At 45.9% G+C, this 17,356-nt stretch overlaps 1 protein-coding gene across 2 annotated transcripts in view; it reads left to right on the plus strand.

Annotated features, from left to right (window-relative positions):
* The first annotated feature begins 7,921 nt into the window (after positions 1 to 7,921).
* The window catches only part of ATP6V0E1 (ATPase H+ transporting V0 subunit e1), a 51,730-nt gene continuing 42,295 nt past the window's right edge, over positions 7,922 to 17,356 (plus strand). Inside the window, exon 1 of one of the 2 annotated variants that reach the window (XM_032260366.1) lies at positions 7,922 to 8,123. In XM_032260366.1, the coding sequence (XP_032116257.1) occupies positions 8,020 to 8,123 (104 nt within the window). In that variant the 5' untranslated portion in view covers positions 7,922 to 8,019. The remainder of the gene's footprint in view (positions 8,124 to 17,356) is intronic. The other variant, XM_032260367.1, reaches the window with a different exon arrangement.

Consider the following 17,356-nt stretch of genomic DNA (forward strand, 5'->3'; position numbering starts at 1 on the left):
TGAAACCCCGTCTCTACTAAAAATACAAAATTAGCCAGGTGTGGTGACGGGCACCTGTAGTCCCAGTTACTTGGGAGGCTGAGACAGGAGAATCCTTTGAACCCTGGAGCCTCTGGCTCCAGGGGTGAGCGAAGATCGCACCACTATACTCCAGCCTGGGCAAGACAGAGCGAGACTGTCTCAAATAAAATAAACCAAATCTAAGCCTTTTAAAAATCCGTACAATAGATTTTAAAATATCTGTATTCAGTGTTGTGACCATTAAATGAGACAGATCATTCAAAGCACCTAGTCCAATGTCTGGCAGACAGCAGTCACTCCAGCAATGGTGGCAGTGACAGAAGCGGTAGCCACACACAGTGCACGTTCCATGTACACGACTGGGCAAAGGAGTAATAAAGCCTGCTAGGGTTTTCAGCTTCGCCATGGCTTCCAAACCTCCAGAGTAGCTTTGAAAGGAGCTTTATGACAGCATAGCTTCGTGACTCTGCCTGCCTGTTTTTACTTAGAGGACTCGGCTCATTGCACAACAGTGTTTCGGTCATCTCTTGTTTATTCAGTGCTGTTGGGGGGCCTCTGAGGCTTTTCCTCTAGTGGTGCTTCTCAAACTTTTTGTTCTCAAGACCTGTTTACACATTTAAAAATTATGGAGGATAAAAGGGACTTACATGTATATAGGTTATAGCTATTGACATTTGCCATGCTATAAATTAAAACATCATATTTTAACACATTAATTTTATTATATTATTGTTATTTGAGACAAGGTCTCACTCTTCACCTAGGCTGTAATGCAATGGTACAATTATAGCTCACTGTAACTTTGAACTTGTGGGTTCAAGCAATCCTCCCTCCTCAGCCTCCTAAGTAATTAGGACTATAGGAACATAACACCACGTCAAAATTGTTTTTTGTAGAGATAGGGGTCTCATTGTGTTGCCCAGGCTGGTCTGGAACTCCTGGCCTCAAGTGATCCTCCTGCCTCAGCCTCCCAAAGCACTGGGATTATAGACATGAGTCACTGCATCTGGCCAACATATTTATTTTAAATTAATATAAAAAGAGCAATAAGAAACCCATAATATGTTAACATAACATTTATATGGGAAATCGCTGTTTTTTCCAAAACTACAAAAAATGTAGTTGGGGCCAGGCATGGCAGCACATGCCTGTAATCCCAGCACTTTGGGAGGCCAAGGCAGGCAGATCACGATGTCAGGAGAGCGAGACCATCCTGGCCAACATAGTGAAACCCTGTCTCTACCAAAAATACAAAAAAATTGGCTGAGTGTGGTGGCGAACGCCTGTAGTCCCCACTGCTCGGGAGGCTGAGGCAGGAGAATTGCTTGAATCCAGGAGGCGGAGATTGCAGTGAGCTGGGATCATGCCACTGCACTGCAGCTGTGGCAACAGTGCAAGACTCCGTCTCAAAAAAAAATGTAGTTAGAAGAGTAACATTGTGTTACATTTTGGGAAAATTCCTTAACCTCTGACTCAATAGAAGACAAATGCATTCTCATACTACTGCATTCAATCTGTTGTGGTATGTTGTTTTAGATGAACTATAGGATTCACAGAAAAGATTCACAGAAAAGACCTGCTGGGAGAGTCTCACAGACTCCCCAGGGGTCCTTGGACCACACTGCTCAGAGTCCTATTTGTTTCCTGAAGACTTTAGCACCTTGAAGGCAGAGAATATTTCTTCGTTTGATGGGTCACTGAATGGGAACAGTTTTCATTTGATGTGAGATAAAATGCTTTTGACAGATTGACTGATAGAGGGAGCTATAGGCCAATACTAGCCCACATATATACTACTGAGATACTAACTTTTCTCATTTCACAGATGAAACTGACAGATTTAGACAGAATTGGTGTCTAAAGAGTTACATCCCTGGCTGGGGTGGTGGCTCACACCTATAATCCCAGCACTTTGGAAGGCTGAGGCAGGTGGATCACCTGAGGTCAGAAGTTCAAGACCAGCCTGGCCAACGTGGCAAAAACCTGTCTCTACTAAAAATTTTAAAAAATAGCTGGGCATGTGGAACATGCCTGTAATCCCAGCTACTCGAGAGGCTGAGGCAGAAGAATCGCTTGAACCCAGGAGAAAAAGGTTGCAGTGAGCTGAGATTGTGCCATTGCATTCAGCCTAGGTAACAAGAATGAAACTCCATCTCACACGTACACACACACACACACAAAAAAAAAAAAAGAAAAAGAGTTACATCCCTGCATTTTCAGACATTGCTTCTCAAAGTGGCTGCCTAGAAGATAAGACAAAGGTTAGACACTCAAAGGGATCAATTTAATACAAACTATTTGCTATGTTTAAGAAATGGAAAATAATTCACAATACCCAAAAAGGGTAAGCAACCTAATGTCCACTGATGGATGATTGGATAAACAAAATGTGCTATATACATATATGGAATATTATTCAGCCTTAAAAACGAAGGGGACAGTCTGACACTTGCACAGCATGGATGAATCTTAAGGATATTATGTTAAGTGAATAAGCCAGCCACAAAAGGACAAATGCTGTATGATTCCTCTTGAAGAAACCTAGAGTAGTCAAACTCATAGAGACAGAAAGTAGAATGGTGTTTGCCATGGGATAGGGGAGGTGGTTGGTTTTATGTTGTTGTTGTTGGTGGTGGTGGTGGTTGGTTTGTTTTTTGAGACAGAGTCTTACTTTGTCACCCAGGCTGAAGTGCAGTGGCATGACCTCCTGGGCTCAAGCAATCCTCCCACCTCAGCCTCCACAGTAGCTGGGACTACCAGCATGCGCCAACATGCCCAGCTAACTTTTGTTTAAATTTTTTGTAGAGATGGGGGTCTCACCACTGCACTTGGCCAGAGGTGGTTGTTTAAGGGATATGAAAAAGTTCTGGGCTGGGCACAGTAGCTCATGCCTATAATCTCAACACTTTGGGAGGCCTAGTCGGGCAGATGACTTGAGCTGAAGAGTTTGAGACCAGCTGAGGCAACATGGCTTAACCCCATCTCCACAAAAAATACAAAAAATTAGCAGGGCATGCTAGTGCATGCCTATAGTCCCAGCTACTGGGAGGCTGAAGTGGGAGGATCACCTGAACCTCGAAAGTCAACGCAGTGAGCCATGATCATGCCACTGCACTCTAGCCTGGGTGATGCAGTAAGAACCTGTCTCAAAATAAATTTTTAAAGAAAGGAAGAAAGAAGAAAAAAGTTCTAAAGATTGCCCAAGCCTGGTGGCTCACACCTATAATCCAAGCACTTTGGAGGCCAAGGTGGGCAGATCACCTGAGGTCGGGAGTCAAGATCAGCCTGGCCAACATGGTGAAACCCTGTCTTAAAAAAAAAAAAAAAAGTTCTAAAGATCAGTCACACAACAATGTGAATACACTTAATGTACGCTTTTAAAACATTAAGAGGCCAGGTGTGGTGGTTCACGCCCGTAATCCTAAACTTAGGGAGGCTGAGGCAGGTGGATCACCTGAGGTCAGGAGTTCGAGAACAGCTTGGCCAACATAGCGAAACCCTGTCTCCTCTAAAATTACAAAAATTAGCTGGTGGTGGTGCATGCCTGTAGTCCCAGCTACTAGGGAGCCTGAGACAGGAGAATCATTTGAACCCAGGAGGTGGGGGTTGCAGTGAGCTGAGATCACACCACTGCACTCAGCCTGATAAAAGCAAGACCCTGTCTCAAAAATAATAATAATAATAATAATAAGGCTAAGATAGGCCGGGCGCGGTGGCTCAAGCCTGTAATCCCAGCACTTTGGGAGGCCGAGGCGGGTGGATCACGAGGTCAAGAGATCGAGACCATCCTGGTCAACATGGTGAAACCCCATCTCTACTAAACTACAAAAAATTAGCTGGGCATGGTGGTGCGTGCCTGTAATCCCAGCTACTCAGGAGGCTGAGGCAGGAGAATTGCCTGAATCCAGGAGGCGGAGGTTGCGGTGAGCCGAGATCGCGCCATTGCACTCCAGCCTGGGTAACATGAGTGAAACTCCGTCTCAAAAAAAAAAAAAAGGCTAAGATAGTAAATTTTATGTTACCTATGTTTTACCATTATTAAAAGGAAAGGGCCTGGGCACAGCAGGTTATATGTGTAATCTCAGCACTTTGGGAGGCTGAGGGAGTAGGATCCCTTGAGGCAGGAGTTTGAGACCAGCCTGGGCAACATGGTGAAACCCCATCTCTACACCTCTACACACACATATACACACATAATTAGGAGGGTCCCTTGAGGAAAGAGTTTGAGACCAGCCTGGGCAAAATGGTGACGCCCCATCTCTACACATACACACGTGCGTGCACGCACACACACACACACACACACACGAGGGTCCCTTGAGGCAGGAGTTCGAGACCAGCCTGGGAAACATGGTGAAACCCCATCTCTAACACACACACACGCGCGCGCACACACACACACTCTCTCTCTCTCTCTCTCTCTCTCTCTCTCAGGCCGGCATGGGAGCATGCACCTGTAGTCCTTAGCTACTCTGGAGGCTGATATGGGAAGATCGCTTGAGCCCAGGAATTCAAGGCTGTAGTAAGCTATGATTGCACCACTATTCTCCAGCCTGGGTGACAGAAGGAAACTGTCTCAAAAAAAAAAAAAAAAGAAAGAAAGAAAGAAAGAAAGGGGCCTGGCGTGGCCGGGTGCTGTGGCTCATGCCTGTGATCCCAGCACTCTGAGAGGCTGAGGCGGACGGATCACCTGAGGTCAGGAATTAGAGACCAGCCTGACCAACATGGTAAAACCCCATCTCTACTAAAAATACAAAATTAGCTGGACATGGTGGCACATGCCTGTAATCCCAGCTACTCGGGAAGCTGAGGCAGGAGAATTGCTTGAACCCAGGAGGCGGAGGTTGCAGTGAGCCGAGATCATGCCATTGCACTACAGATTGGGCAACAAGAGCAAAACTCTGTCTCAAAAAAAAAAAAAAAAAGAAGAAAGAAAGCGGTCTGGTGTAGTGGCTCATGCCTATTATCCCAGCACTTTGGGAGGCCGAGGCAGGTGGATCACTTGAGGTCAGGAGTTTGAGACCAGCCTGACCAACATGGTGGAAACCCATCTCTTCTAAAAACAAAAAATAAAAAATTAGCCTGTTGTGGTGGTGTGTGCCTCTAATCCCGGCTACTCGGGAGGCTGAGGCAGGAGAATTGCTTGAACATGGGAGGTAGAGGTTGCAGTATGCCAGCATTGTGCCACTGCACACCAGCTTGGGTGACAGAGCAAGATTACATCTCAAAAACAAGACGAAAAGAAAGAAAGGAAAGAAGAAAAAAAAGAAGGAAGAAAGAAAGGAAGAGGAAAGTGGGAGTAAACTTCTTTCTCTAATTTTGTTCTGACTGATCTCATCCTTAACTACTCAATTCAGTCGCACAAGTACTTACTGATCACATTATACGTAGAAAGTGCTTCCAGAAACCAAGATCGGTGGAACAGTGCCTATTCTCAAGGAGTTGGCCCTCTAGTAGAGGGTTGGTCAAGATACATATACAACAGGCCCAAAGAGACGTGCTAGCAGGAGGAAATGGGTCTTGGAGAAGGCAGTGCTTGGACTAGAACTTAAGGACCATAGGATTTCTGCTGGGGCTAAGTTCTGGGGAAGCACTGTGAGCACAAAGGAGACCAGTTAGTTTCCTACATTGCTGATCAGGTTAGAAGATTAGAATCATGTCTGAAAAGTTGTTACAGACGTTGAAGAGTATTGGTCCAGTTTCTCATTTAATACAGAAAGCCATTCTACTTGGTGAAAGTAATCAGGGGGTAATGCAATGTGGCTACTGCAAGGGAGCCATGGTCCCTGGTAAAGCACATTGCATTTATAGACCTGCTTTCTACATTGCTTTCACTTGTAGGCTTTATCAAGCTCCTCAACCTCTCTGAGAACCTGCTTCCCTGTCTATTCCAAGCTTGGCACATACTATAACTAATATATGTGAAAATTCTCAGCAAGTGTTATAAGCTCTGTTTATCAGCTGAGCACGGTGGTTTATGCCAGTAATCCCAGCACTTTGGGAGGCTGAGGTAGAGGATCCTTTCAGGCCAAGAGTTGCCTTGGCAACATAGTGAGGCTCTGTCTATACAAAAAACTTTAAAAATCAGCCAGATGTGGTGGCGCACACCTGTAGCCCCAGCTCCTCAGGAGGCTGAGGCAGGAGGATGGCTTGAGCCCAGGAGTTCCAGGCTGCAGTGAGCTATGGAAAACCACTGAATTCCAGCCTGGGTGACAGAGCAAGGCCCTGGCTCAAAAAACAACAACAAAAAAAACCGTTTTTACCTTTTTTTTTTTTTTGAAGTGGAGTCTCACTATGTATCCCAGGCTGGAGTGCAGTGGTGCAATCTCAGCTCACTACCACCTCCACCTCCCAGGGGTTCAAGGATTCTCATTCCTCAGCCTCCAAGTAGCTGGGACTACAGGTGCATACCACCATACCTGGCCAACTTTTGAATTTTTTTTTTTTTTTTTTTTTTTGAGACAGAGTCTTGCTCTGTCGCCAGGCTGGAGTGCAGTGGTGCAATCTCAGCTCACTGCAACCTCCACCTCCTGGGTTCAAGCGATTTTTCCACCTCAGCCTCCCGAGTAGCTGCGACCACGGGTGCGTGCCACCATGCCTGGCTAATTTTTTTTGTATTTTTAGTAGAGATGGGGTTTCACCATGTTGGCCGGGATGCTCTCAATCTGTTGACCTCGTGATCCGCCCGCCTTGGCCTCCCAATGTGCTGGGATTACAGGCGTGAGCCACCGCACCCAGCCCAATTTTTGAATTTTTAATAGAGATGGGATTTCACCACGTTGCCTAGGCTGGTCTCCAACTACTGACCTCAGGTGATCTGCCCGCCTTGGCATCCCAAAGTGCTGGGATTACAGGTGAGCCGCCATGCCTTTCGTTGTTTTTTTTCTTACTATTCTGGCTAATTTCTACTTGTCTTTGAAGGCTCAGCTGAGGACTAGTTGGGTGGAAAGCCTTGTCTGGTCATCCACGTACTTTCACCCTGCATTGAGTGGCCTGTTTGCAAGGTCATCGGTTCCCTAGAATGTGAACTCCCGCAGGGGTGCCTGACTGACTTCTGTAATTCCAGAACCTGGCACAGTGCACAAGATATACAGTGGTGCAGTAGTTAATAGCTCTGGCCTTGAAAATCAGATCATCAGAGGTTGAATCCTGACCCTGCCACTTACTATGTGACTTTCGGCAAGATCCCTAGCCTCCTCCCTGGACCTCAGTTTCTTCAACTGCAAAGTGGGGATAATAATTATAATTATTTCATAGGCTGAAGTGAGGAGTTCAACACCCACTCATGCACTTTTTTTTTTTTTTTTTGAGACAAGAATCTTGCTTTGTTGCCCAGGCTGGAGTGCAGTGGTGCGATCTTGGCTCACTGCAACCTCTGCCACCCGGGCTCAAGCGATTCTCCTGCCTCAGCCTCCTGAGTAGCTGCAACCACAGGCGGACACAACCACACCCAGCTAATTTTTGTATTTTTAGTAGAGACAGGGTTTTGCCATTTTGGCCAGGCTGGTCTTGATCTCCTGACCTCAAGTGATCCACCCGCCTCAGCCTCCTAAAGTGCTGGGATTACAGGGGTGAGCCACCGCACCCGGTGGCTCATGCACTTAAACATCATGGCCCAGTGCCAGGCACAGGGAATTCAGAATAGTAAGTTACTATTGTTAAGTTCTCTGTATGTCTGTTGCACAAGTAGATGAGGCTGTAAATAACTACTCTGTCTAAAAGGGCCAAGTTCTCATCAGAACACTTTGCTGAGCCCCTTGTGACCGAACCCCTAGCTCTGGGGTGAGAGACGTGCCTCTCAGGAGCTGCAGCCGGGAGTCAGCCAGGCGAGGGCGGGGCTTTGCATCTCGGCTCCCGCAGGGATGGAGGCTGGCGCGCGGGTCACGAGGGGGCTCGGGAGGCGGGGCTTCCGCACGCTGGTCACGCGGTCCGCTGTTGACACTTCCGGGTGAGACCGAGTGAGGCGGCGGGGTAGGGGCTGGCGCTCAGGCGGCGACCATGGCGTATCATGGCCTCACGGTGCCTCTCATTGTGATGAGCGTGTTCTGGGGCTTCGTCGGCTTCTTGGTGCCTTGGTTCATCCCTAAAGGTCCTAACCGGGGGTAAGTGCGCGAGGCCCGCGTTGGGAGGAACGCGCGGTGAGGAGAGGGCTGGCGGGGAAGGGCACGACCCCCAGACGGGTCTGAGGACCTGGCAGGGGCACCCCCTGCACTCCAGAGTCAGGCCCCCGATGCGGCCGAGCTCCTTGTGTTCCTTTTCGCAGCAGCTTCAGTGTCCTCCGGCCTGAGCGAGTGGAGGGTGACCTTTGGCGGACCCTCGTTGGAAACGACTTTTAGGGGAGTTTTTTTTCTTATCATTGTCCTGTGTGGGGAGGTGCAGTCGGAAATGAGCAGACCGAATCTGGGGTTTGTCCCAAGTCGACTGTCTCCCTTTAGCCCTGCCTTTCACCCACAGGAGGCCTCGTTTGCCTGAACTTAAAAGGATCAAATAAAACAAATTGCCCTCTGCCTCCCATGCTGTCGCCGTTGCCTACAGAACAAGCTTGTTCGACAACATTGAGCCCAGGCCTTGCATCTAATGGGCGCCAGGAGGTAGTTGGGGCCTGATCTAAAGCGAGATTAATTACCAAAGAGCAGGAGGTATCGTTGAGAAACCCCTGCGTCATACCTTTTGGAGGGCGCTCGGATCTTGTCTGTGAGTGTTAAGAAGTGCTTAGAATGATTGGCTAAAAAAGATTTTTTTTTTTCCCAGACGACTTTGTTGATTAGAGAGCTCTGTCTATTTTGGAATTGAACTTTTTAACTGTAGTGTAAAATAGAGGGTTATCTTTAAAGGATCCTTGAAACACCCTCTTTCTGGTTCCTCTTTTCCTTTTTAGTCATTTTTTTCTCAGCTCAAGATCATGAGAAGTACAATTTCGACTGAAGTCGGTTTGTCAGCAACATCAATCTGTTGCTTCATGCCTTGAACCTAACTGGTGGCTTCATAGTGCCTGGTTTTCACAGCACCTTGTACGCACCGGAGGCACCCAGTAAATACCTGTTGAGTGGATACTTCTATTGTCTTTATTAAAAGAAAAAGATTTCTATTACTTCCTTAATATTTTGTGACCTGAACCCCTTTTGCTCCCTGGAATACACTTGATTTATTAGTTTAAAATAAATTACATATTTTATTTAAAAAAAGGAAAAATGGTAGATGAATTTTTATTGTTTTTAAGTATCAAATTCCTCCTCCTTGGTAACACCAGTTATATGGGGTCATCTCTCCTACCTCTGGAGATTGATGGGCAGAGTCAGAATTCTGGCATTATTAAAGCAATTGTATTTCCCGAGTTTAATTAGACTTGTTTTTTCCTACTGGAGTTAGAGAACAACAAAGTGTTCCTTTGTTGTGTTTACATCTTCAACTGTTTCATTACCCTACTGTCTGCCTACTGGCTTTGTACTCAGAAAAGCATTTATTAATGTACTAATAACACTGATAATTTCTTTCTTAAAGACCACCCTCTCCCCTTCCTTGGGATGTCATTGCCATTATCCAGGGTAATGAAACCCATCCTGTTTCCACTCAGTTTCTAGCCCTAATGAGTGTCATGATTCAGGTATTTGACCAACTAGTGATATATAGACATGTGTCACTTTACAAAGGGATACATTCTGAAGAATGTGTTGTTAGGGCTTTTGTGTGAACATCAAAGAGTGTTCTTACACAAATACATGGTACACACCTAGGCTTACCTATTGCTTCTAGTCTACAAACCTGTTCAACATGTTACTGTCCTAAATACACAAATACCATTGTGCTACAACTGTATAGGCAGTTGTATGGTAGGCCTATACAATTGTAACACAATGGTATTTGTGTATCTAAACATAGAAAAGGTACGGTAAAAATACACATCAAAGACTTAAAATGGTGCACATGTATAGGGCACTTACCATGAATGGAGCTGGCAGGACCAGAAGTTGCTGTGGGTGAGTCAGTGAGTGGTGAATGAATGTGAAAGACCAAGACATTGCTGTATACTATGGTGGACTTTAGAAACACTGTGCACTTAGGCTACGTGAAATTTCTGAAACAATATTTTTCTTTCTTCAAAAATAAATTAACCTTAGCTTCCTGTAACTTTGTGTGTGTGTGTGTGTGTGATGGAGTCTCGCTCTGTCGCCAGGCCAGAGTATAGTGGCGCACTCTTGGCTCACTGCAACCTCTGCCTCTTGAGTTCAAGCGATTCTCCTGCCTCAGCCTCCTGAGTAGCTAGGATTACAGGCACACGCCACCACCTCCGGCTAATTTTTGTATTTTTAGTAGAGACAGGGTTTCACCATGTTGGCCAGGATGGTCTCTATCTCTTAACTCGCGATCCACCCACCTCGGCCTCCCAAAGTGCTGGGATTACAGACATGAGCCACCGCGCCCAGCCAGCTTCCTGTAACTGTTTTACTTAAGCTTTTGAATTCTTTTTAGCTTTTGACTCTTTTGTAGTAACACTTGGCTTAAAACACAAGCAAGACTAGGCATGGTGGCTCATACCGTAATATGCAGCACTTTGAGAGGCCAGACAAGAGGATTGCTTGAGACCAGCCTGAGCAACATAGTGAGACCCTATCTAAAAAAAATTTTTTTTTAAATTAGTTGGACATGCTGGTGCATGCCTGTGGTCCTAGCTACTGGGGAGGCTGAGGGAGGAGGAGTGTTTGAGACCAAGAGTTCCAGGTTGCAGTAAGCTATGATCATACCACTGTACCCCATCCTGGGCAACAGTAAGATCCTGTCTCTTCAAAAATGAAACAAGTCCAGTGGCAGAGTCTGGGGAAGAGGCTGCAGGTGCCATGTCCACCTTCATAGGTGGCCCGAAGAAGCCCCTGAAACAGCCCAAGAAGCAGGCCAAGGAGATGGACGTGGAAGTTAAGTTTTTTAAACAAAAAGAGGAGTAGAGGAAACTGGAGGATCTAAAAGCAAAGGCCACAGGGAAGGGCCCCCTGGCCATAAGTAGAATTAAGAAATCTGGCAAAAAGCAAGCTATTCCATGTGCCTGAGGCAATTGATGGTGACCCTTGATTCCATTTGTATTTAAACATCTGGATTACCTGCTATAACATCTTTTTTTTTTTTTTGACATGGACTCTCACTCTGTCACTCAGGCTGGAGTGCAGTGGCACAGTCTTGCTTACTGCAACCTCTGCCTCCTGGATTCAAGCAATTCTCCTGCCTCAGCTTTCCGAGTAGGTGGGAGGGCGCCCACCACCACACCTGGCTAATTTTTGTATTTAGTAGAGATGGGGTTTTACCACATTGGCCAGGCTGGTCTTGAACTCGACCTCAAGTGATCTGCCTGCCTCAGCCTCCCAAAGTGCTGGGACTACAGGTGTGAGCTGCTGCACACGGCCCCCTGCTATAACATCTTTTGCCACCTGTAGTCAGAATGAAGTGTTGTCTTGGAGCCTGTTGTACATTGTACATGTAAGAGTATTTGAGAACAAATCAAAACACATACATGCATTGTACAGCTGTATAATTTTTTTTAAAGAGAGGGTCTTTGTCACCCAGTGTGGAGTGCAGTGGCTCCATCATAGCTCACTATGGCCTTGAACTCCAAGGCTCAAGGGATCCATCCACCTCAGCCTCCCGCTAGCTAGGACTATAGGCATGCATCACTACACCCAGCTAATTTGTTGTTGTTTTGAGACAGGGTCTCCCTTTGTTGCCCAGGCGGGTCTCCAGCTTTGGCCTCAAGCAGTCCTCCCACCTCGACCTCCCAAAGTGCTGGGATTACAGGCATGAGACACCTCACCCAACTTATTTTTTTTCTTTATATCCTTGTTTTTTTTCCACTTAAATTTTTGTTTAACTTTTTAAACTTTTTTGTTAGAAACTAAAACACAAACACACATATTATTCTATGCCTACACAGGTTGAGGATCGTTAAGATATCACTAGGCAATAGGAATTTTTCAGCTCTCTGATAATCTTATGGACTACCTTTCATTTATGCAGTCGTTCGACTGAAAGGTCATTATGTGCCGATTGCCAAGTTCCTGTATTACCTGGGCCCAGTTCACAGCCTCTGCTGCAGCCCTTGCATTTCTTGCTCTTGGCTGGATCAAGCAGGTCTTGGAACAGTGTCTCTCCTAGGAGTTGCTATAATACATTTTGAGAAACACTGCACGTAGGTTGATGATCCCTGTGACCTTGAACAATTTAGTTAACTTTTCCATATTCCCATTTCCTCATTTTAAAATGGCAGTATGCTTTTCTGTAGGGATTTTTTTAAAAAGGAAATGTGAGTGCACTATTTAGTTAACTTTTCCGTGTTTCTATTTCCTGATTTTAAAATGGAAATAAGCTTTTCTGTAGGGATTTTTTTAAAGGAAATATGAATATACAATTTAGTTAACTTTTCCATGTTCCCATTTCCTCATTTTAAAATGGAAATATGCCTATGAGGATTTTTTTTCCTGGGGATTTTTTTCTTAAAAAGGGAGTATTAGTGTTGAATTGTACTACTTCCCCTTTACCTCTTGAAAATACTGCAAATCATTTTGTTTGTTTTTTTTTTTTTTTTGAGACAAAGTCTTGCTCTGTCGCCCAGTCTGGAGTGCGGTGATGCGATGTTGGCTTACTGCAACCTCTACCTCCCAGGTTCAAGCACTTCTTGTTCCTCAACCTCCAGAGTAGCTGGGACTACAGGTGCACACCACCACACCCAACTAATTTTTGTATTTTTAGTAGAGACAGGGTTTTGCCATGTTGGCCAGGCTGTTCCTGGACTCCTGGCCTCAAGTGATCCGCCCACCGTGGCTTCCTAATGTGCTGGGATAACAGGTTCAAGCCACTGCACCTGGTTTGTGGTGAATTTTTTTTTTTTTTTTTTTTTTTTTGAGACAGAGTTTCACTCTTGTTACCCAGGCTGGAGTGCAATGGCGCGATCTCGGCTCACCGCAACCTCCGCCTCCTGGGTTCAGGCAATTCTCCTGCCTCAGCCTCCTGAGTAGCTGGGATTACAGGCACACACCACCATGCCCAGCTAATTTTTTGTATTTTTGGTAGAGACAGGGTTTCACCATGTTGACCAGGATGGTCTCGATCTCTTGACCTCGTGATCCACCCGCCTCGGCCTCCCAAAGTGCTGGGATTACAGGCTTGAGCCACCGCGCCCGGCTGTGGTGAATTTTTAATACAGGAGAGCATTTCTGATTTAAATGATCGAAAATATCTTCAAAAAATAAAAATGGGCCCGACATGGTGGCTCACACCAGCACTTTGGGAGGCCGAAGTGGGAGGATCACTTGAAGCCGGGAAATCGAGACCAGCCTGGGCAATAAAGTGAGACCTGGTCTCTACAAAAACAATCTTTCAAAAATTATCTAGGCATGGTGGTATACACCTCTGGTCCCAGCTACTCAAGAGGCTGGGCAGGTGGATTGTTTGAGCTCAGAATTGAGCTCAGGATTGTTTGAGCCTCCACCAAGGCTGCAGTGAGCTATCTAGCCTAGGCAACAGAGTGAGACCCCTGTCTCTTAAAAAAAATTCCCTTCTGCCCTTTCTTTTCACTGCCTCATCAGGTCCTATAACCTCCTAATCACCCAACTTACAGCATTCTGGTGTGCAGGGGTCTCTTGGGGAAGAGAATTTAACATCAAATATGTCTGCTTTTCTCCCTGCCTTCCTCCTCAAAGGGTTCCTTTATTTATCTCCTTAATGAATTTGTTTTTTTTAAACAGAGTCTCACTCTGTTGTCCAGGCTGAAGTACAATGGCACCATCTTGGCTTACTACAACCTCCGCCCCCTGGGCTCAAGCAGTTCTCCTGCCTCAGCCTCCTAAGTAGCTGGGATTACAGACATGTGCTACCATGGCCGGCTGATTTTGTATTTTTTAGTAGAGACAGGGTTTCACCATATTGGCAAGGCTGGTCTCGAACTTCTGACCTCAGGTGATCTACCCTCCTCAGCCTCCCAAAGTACTGGGATTACAGGTGTGAGCCACCATGCCTGGCTGAAGTTTTTTTAAATTTATTTTTTAAAACAGGGTCTTGGCCAGGCATGGTGGCTCACACCTGTAATCCCAGCACTTTGGGAGTCTGAGGCAGGCAGATCACAAGGTCAGGAGATGGAGACCATCCTGGCCAACATGGTGAAACCCTGTCTCTACTAAAAATACAAAAATTAGCTGGGTGTGGTAATGCGTGCCAGTAATGCCAGCTACTTGGGAGGCTGAGGCAGAATTGCTTAAATCCGGGAGGTGGAGGTTACAGTGAGCTGAGATTGTGCCACTGCACTCCAACCTGGGCTATAGATCAAGACTCCGTCTCAAAAATTTAAAAAAATAGTAAAATAATAGTAATAATAGAGATGGGGTCTCACTGTGTTGGCCAGGTTGGTCTTAACACCTGGTCTCAGCCTCCCAAAGTGCTAGGATTATAGGCTTGAGCCACCATGCCTGTTTTTTTTGTTTTTTTTTTTAAAGGGTCTCCCTGTGTTGTCCAGGCCTGGAGTGCAGTAGCGTGATCATATCTCACTGCACCCTTGATATCCTGGGCTCAAGTGATCCTCCCCCCTCAGCCTCCCAGGTGGCTGAGACTACAGGCATGCCACTGTGCCCAGCTAACTCCCCTTTTTTCATGAATATTTTCAAACATATAGAAAAGTAGGAGGAGTAGTACAGTAAGTGCCATATATTACCACCTAGATTCAGTTATTGTTTAACGTATTCATATTTGCTTCATCCATGAGTGTGTGTGTATATAATTTTGCTGAACCATTTGAAAGTAAATTGCAGTTATTGTGGCATTTCACCACTCAGCATGCAGCTCCTAAGCCCAAGCACATTAGGAGCTGACACGTCAATGAGGGAGCTTTTATATGTAGCTATTAATATTAAACAGGTGATACAAAGGAGCCTCAACTCTTTCAGTTCTCTGAGATGATCTTTTGGAGAAGAGAGAAGACAGGGAAGAGATTCCACAGTGGGGCACAGAATGGGGGAAGATGAATAAAAGCTTGGAATTGGGCCGGGCGCGGTGGCTCAAGCCTGTAATCCCAGCACTTTGGGAGGCCGAGGCGGGTGGATCACGAGGTCAAGAGATCGAGACCATCCTGGTCAACATGGTGAAACCCTGTCTCTACTAAAAATACAAAAAATTAGCTGGGCATGGTGGCGCGTGCCTGTAATCCCAGCTACTCAGGAGGCTGAGGCAGGAGAATTGCCTGAACCCAGGAGGCGGAGGTTGCGGTGAGCCGAGATCGCGCCATTGCACTCCAGCCTGGGTAACAAGAGTGAAACTCTGTCTCAAAAAAAAAAAAAAAAAAAAAAAAAAGCTTGGAATTGGGAATCCTAGACATAATGGGTTTTAGGGGACATTGAAGGCACCTGCACCTTCAGAAATGAAGGACTGATATTTGAACTTAGGGAGAGGTGAGAAGGATGGGTTGGAGGGAGTTACAAGTGAGGAGGTGGACTTGATTCTGTAGGTCTTCAAATGTTTTTATTGTGCAACTGTCAACATTTATTTAGCACAATCCCCCATACATATTTATTTATATTTTATAAGTGTGATGTATAAATTATGTATTTCAGACAATCTGACCAACTCTTACTGATCAGTGCTGCCAGCCTGATCTACCTGGATTATTATAATTCCTCTCAACTGGTTTCTCTCCTTTCTTTTTGCCCCTCTTTCCCCAGTCTCTTTCGTCCCAGCAGAAAAATCCCATTAGAATTCGAATCAGATTTTATCAGTCCTCTCCTTAAAACCCTCCAAATAATTTCTCTTTTCACTCAGAGTCAAAGCCTTTTAAGAGTGGAAGTCCTTTCAGAGGCCGCAGTGCACCTCTTTGTGACCTCACCTTTCCCCAGGATCCCTCCTCTTTGAACACCAGGTACTTTCTCACCCCCTGCCTTTAAGATTAATTCTGCCTGGAATGCTCTGTCAGCTTATTCAGGTCTGCACTGAGACACCACCTCCTCAGCAAGACTTTTCCTGACCATCTTCTAAAATTTCAACCAGAATCTCCAAGCCCTGATAGACTCTGTCTCTTTTTTCCTGCCTTATTTTCCTCCATCAGCACTTACTGACCATCTGGCATATATAGGTGGATAATTGGTGTTTGTTGTGTATTCACCCTGTTTGTTGTCTGTCTCTGCCAGTGGCACATAAGCTTCATGAGGCAGGGTTTTTTTTTTTCTTTCTTTTTTGTTTTTTTCCTGAGGCAGGGGGTTTTATCTATTTTGTTTACTGTTGTCTCCCCAGAGCCTAATACATACTGGACACTCAGTGAGTGAAAATCTATTGAATGAGTAAATGAATGTGCCAATATATTAATCAAAGAAAATACACACGAAGTGACTCATGCCTGTAATCCCAGCACTTTGGGGGTCATAGGTGGCTGGATCGCTTGGGGCCAGGAGTTCAAGACCAGCCTGGGCAACATGGCAAACCCCATCTCTACTAAAAATACAAAAATCATCCGGGTGTGGTGGTGCATGCCCATAATCCTAATCCCAGCTACTTTGGCTGAGGCACGAGAATCGCTTGAACCTGGGAGGTGGAGTTTGCAGTGAGCCGAGATTGTGCCACTGCCCTCCAGCCTGGGTGACACAGTGAAAATGTCTCAAAACGTGCGCGCGCGCACACACACACGCGCGCACACACACACACGCACACACACACACACGCACACACACACACACAACTTCTAAGGGATGAGTTAAATAAAAATAGGAGTTCTGGGCCAGGCATGGTGGCTCACACGAGTAATCTTAGCACTTTGGGAGGCTGAGGCAGGAGGATCACTTGAGGCCAGGAGTTCAAATACAACCTGGTCAATATATCAAGACCTCTCCCGCCCATCTCTATTATAGATACTAGCCAGGCCTGGTTGTACACACTAGTAGTCCTAGCTACTTGGGAAGCTGAGGCGGGAGGATCACTTGAGCTCCCATCACAGGGAGCTATGATCACGCCACTGCACTCCAGCCTGGCGACAGAGATCCTGTCTCTAAAAAAATAGGAGTTACAATATTTGGTTCCCAAGTTCTAGGAAATGGTCTTGTTCTTCTTAGGGTGTGGACACGCCTCTTGGAAACCAAATGATGGATGATGGGGGGGGCATAGAAAGTTTTTTTTTGTTTTTCTTGAGACAGGGTCTTACTCTGTCACCCAGGCTGGAGCACAATGGCATGATCTTGGCTCACTGCAACCTCCGTCTCCCAAGTTTAAGTGATTCTCCTGCATCAGCCTCCCAAGTAGCTGGTATTACAGGCACCTGCCACCATGCCTGGCTAATTTTTGTACTTTTAGTAGAGATGTGGCTGCACCATGTTGGCGAGGC

The sequence above is a fragment of the Sapajus apella genome, unplaced genomic scaffold, assembly GCF_009761245.1.
Source record: "Sapajus apella isolate SASKATOON/1434 unplaced genomic scaffold, GSC_monkey_1.0 scaffold117, whole genome shotgun sequence".
Lineage (NCBI taxonomy): Eukaryota > Metazoa > Chordata > Mammalia > Primates > Cebidae > Sapajus > Sapajus apella.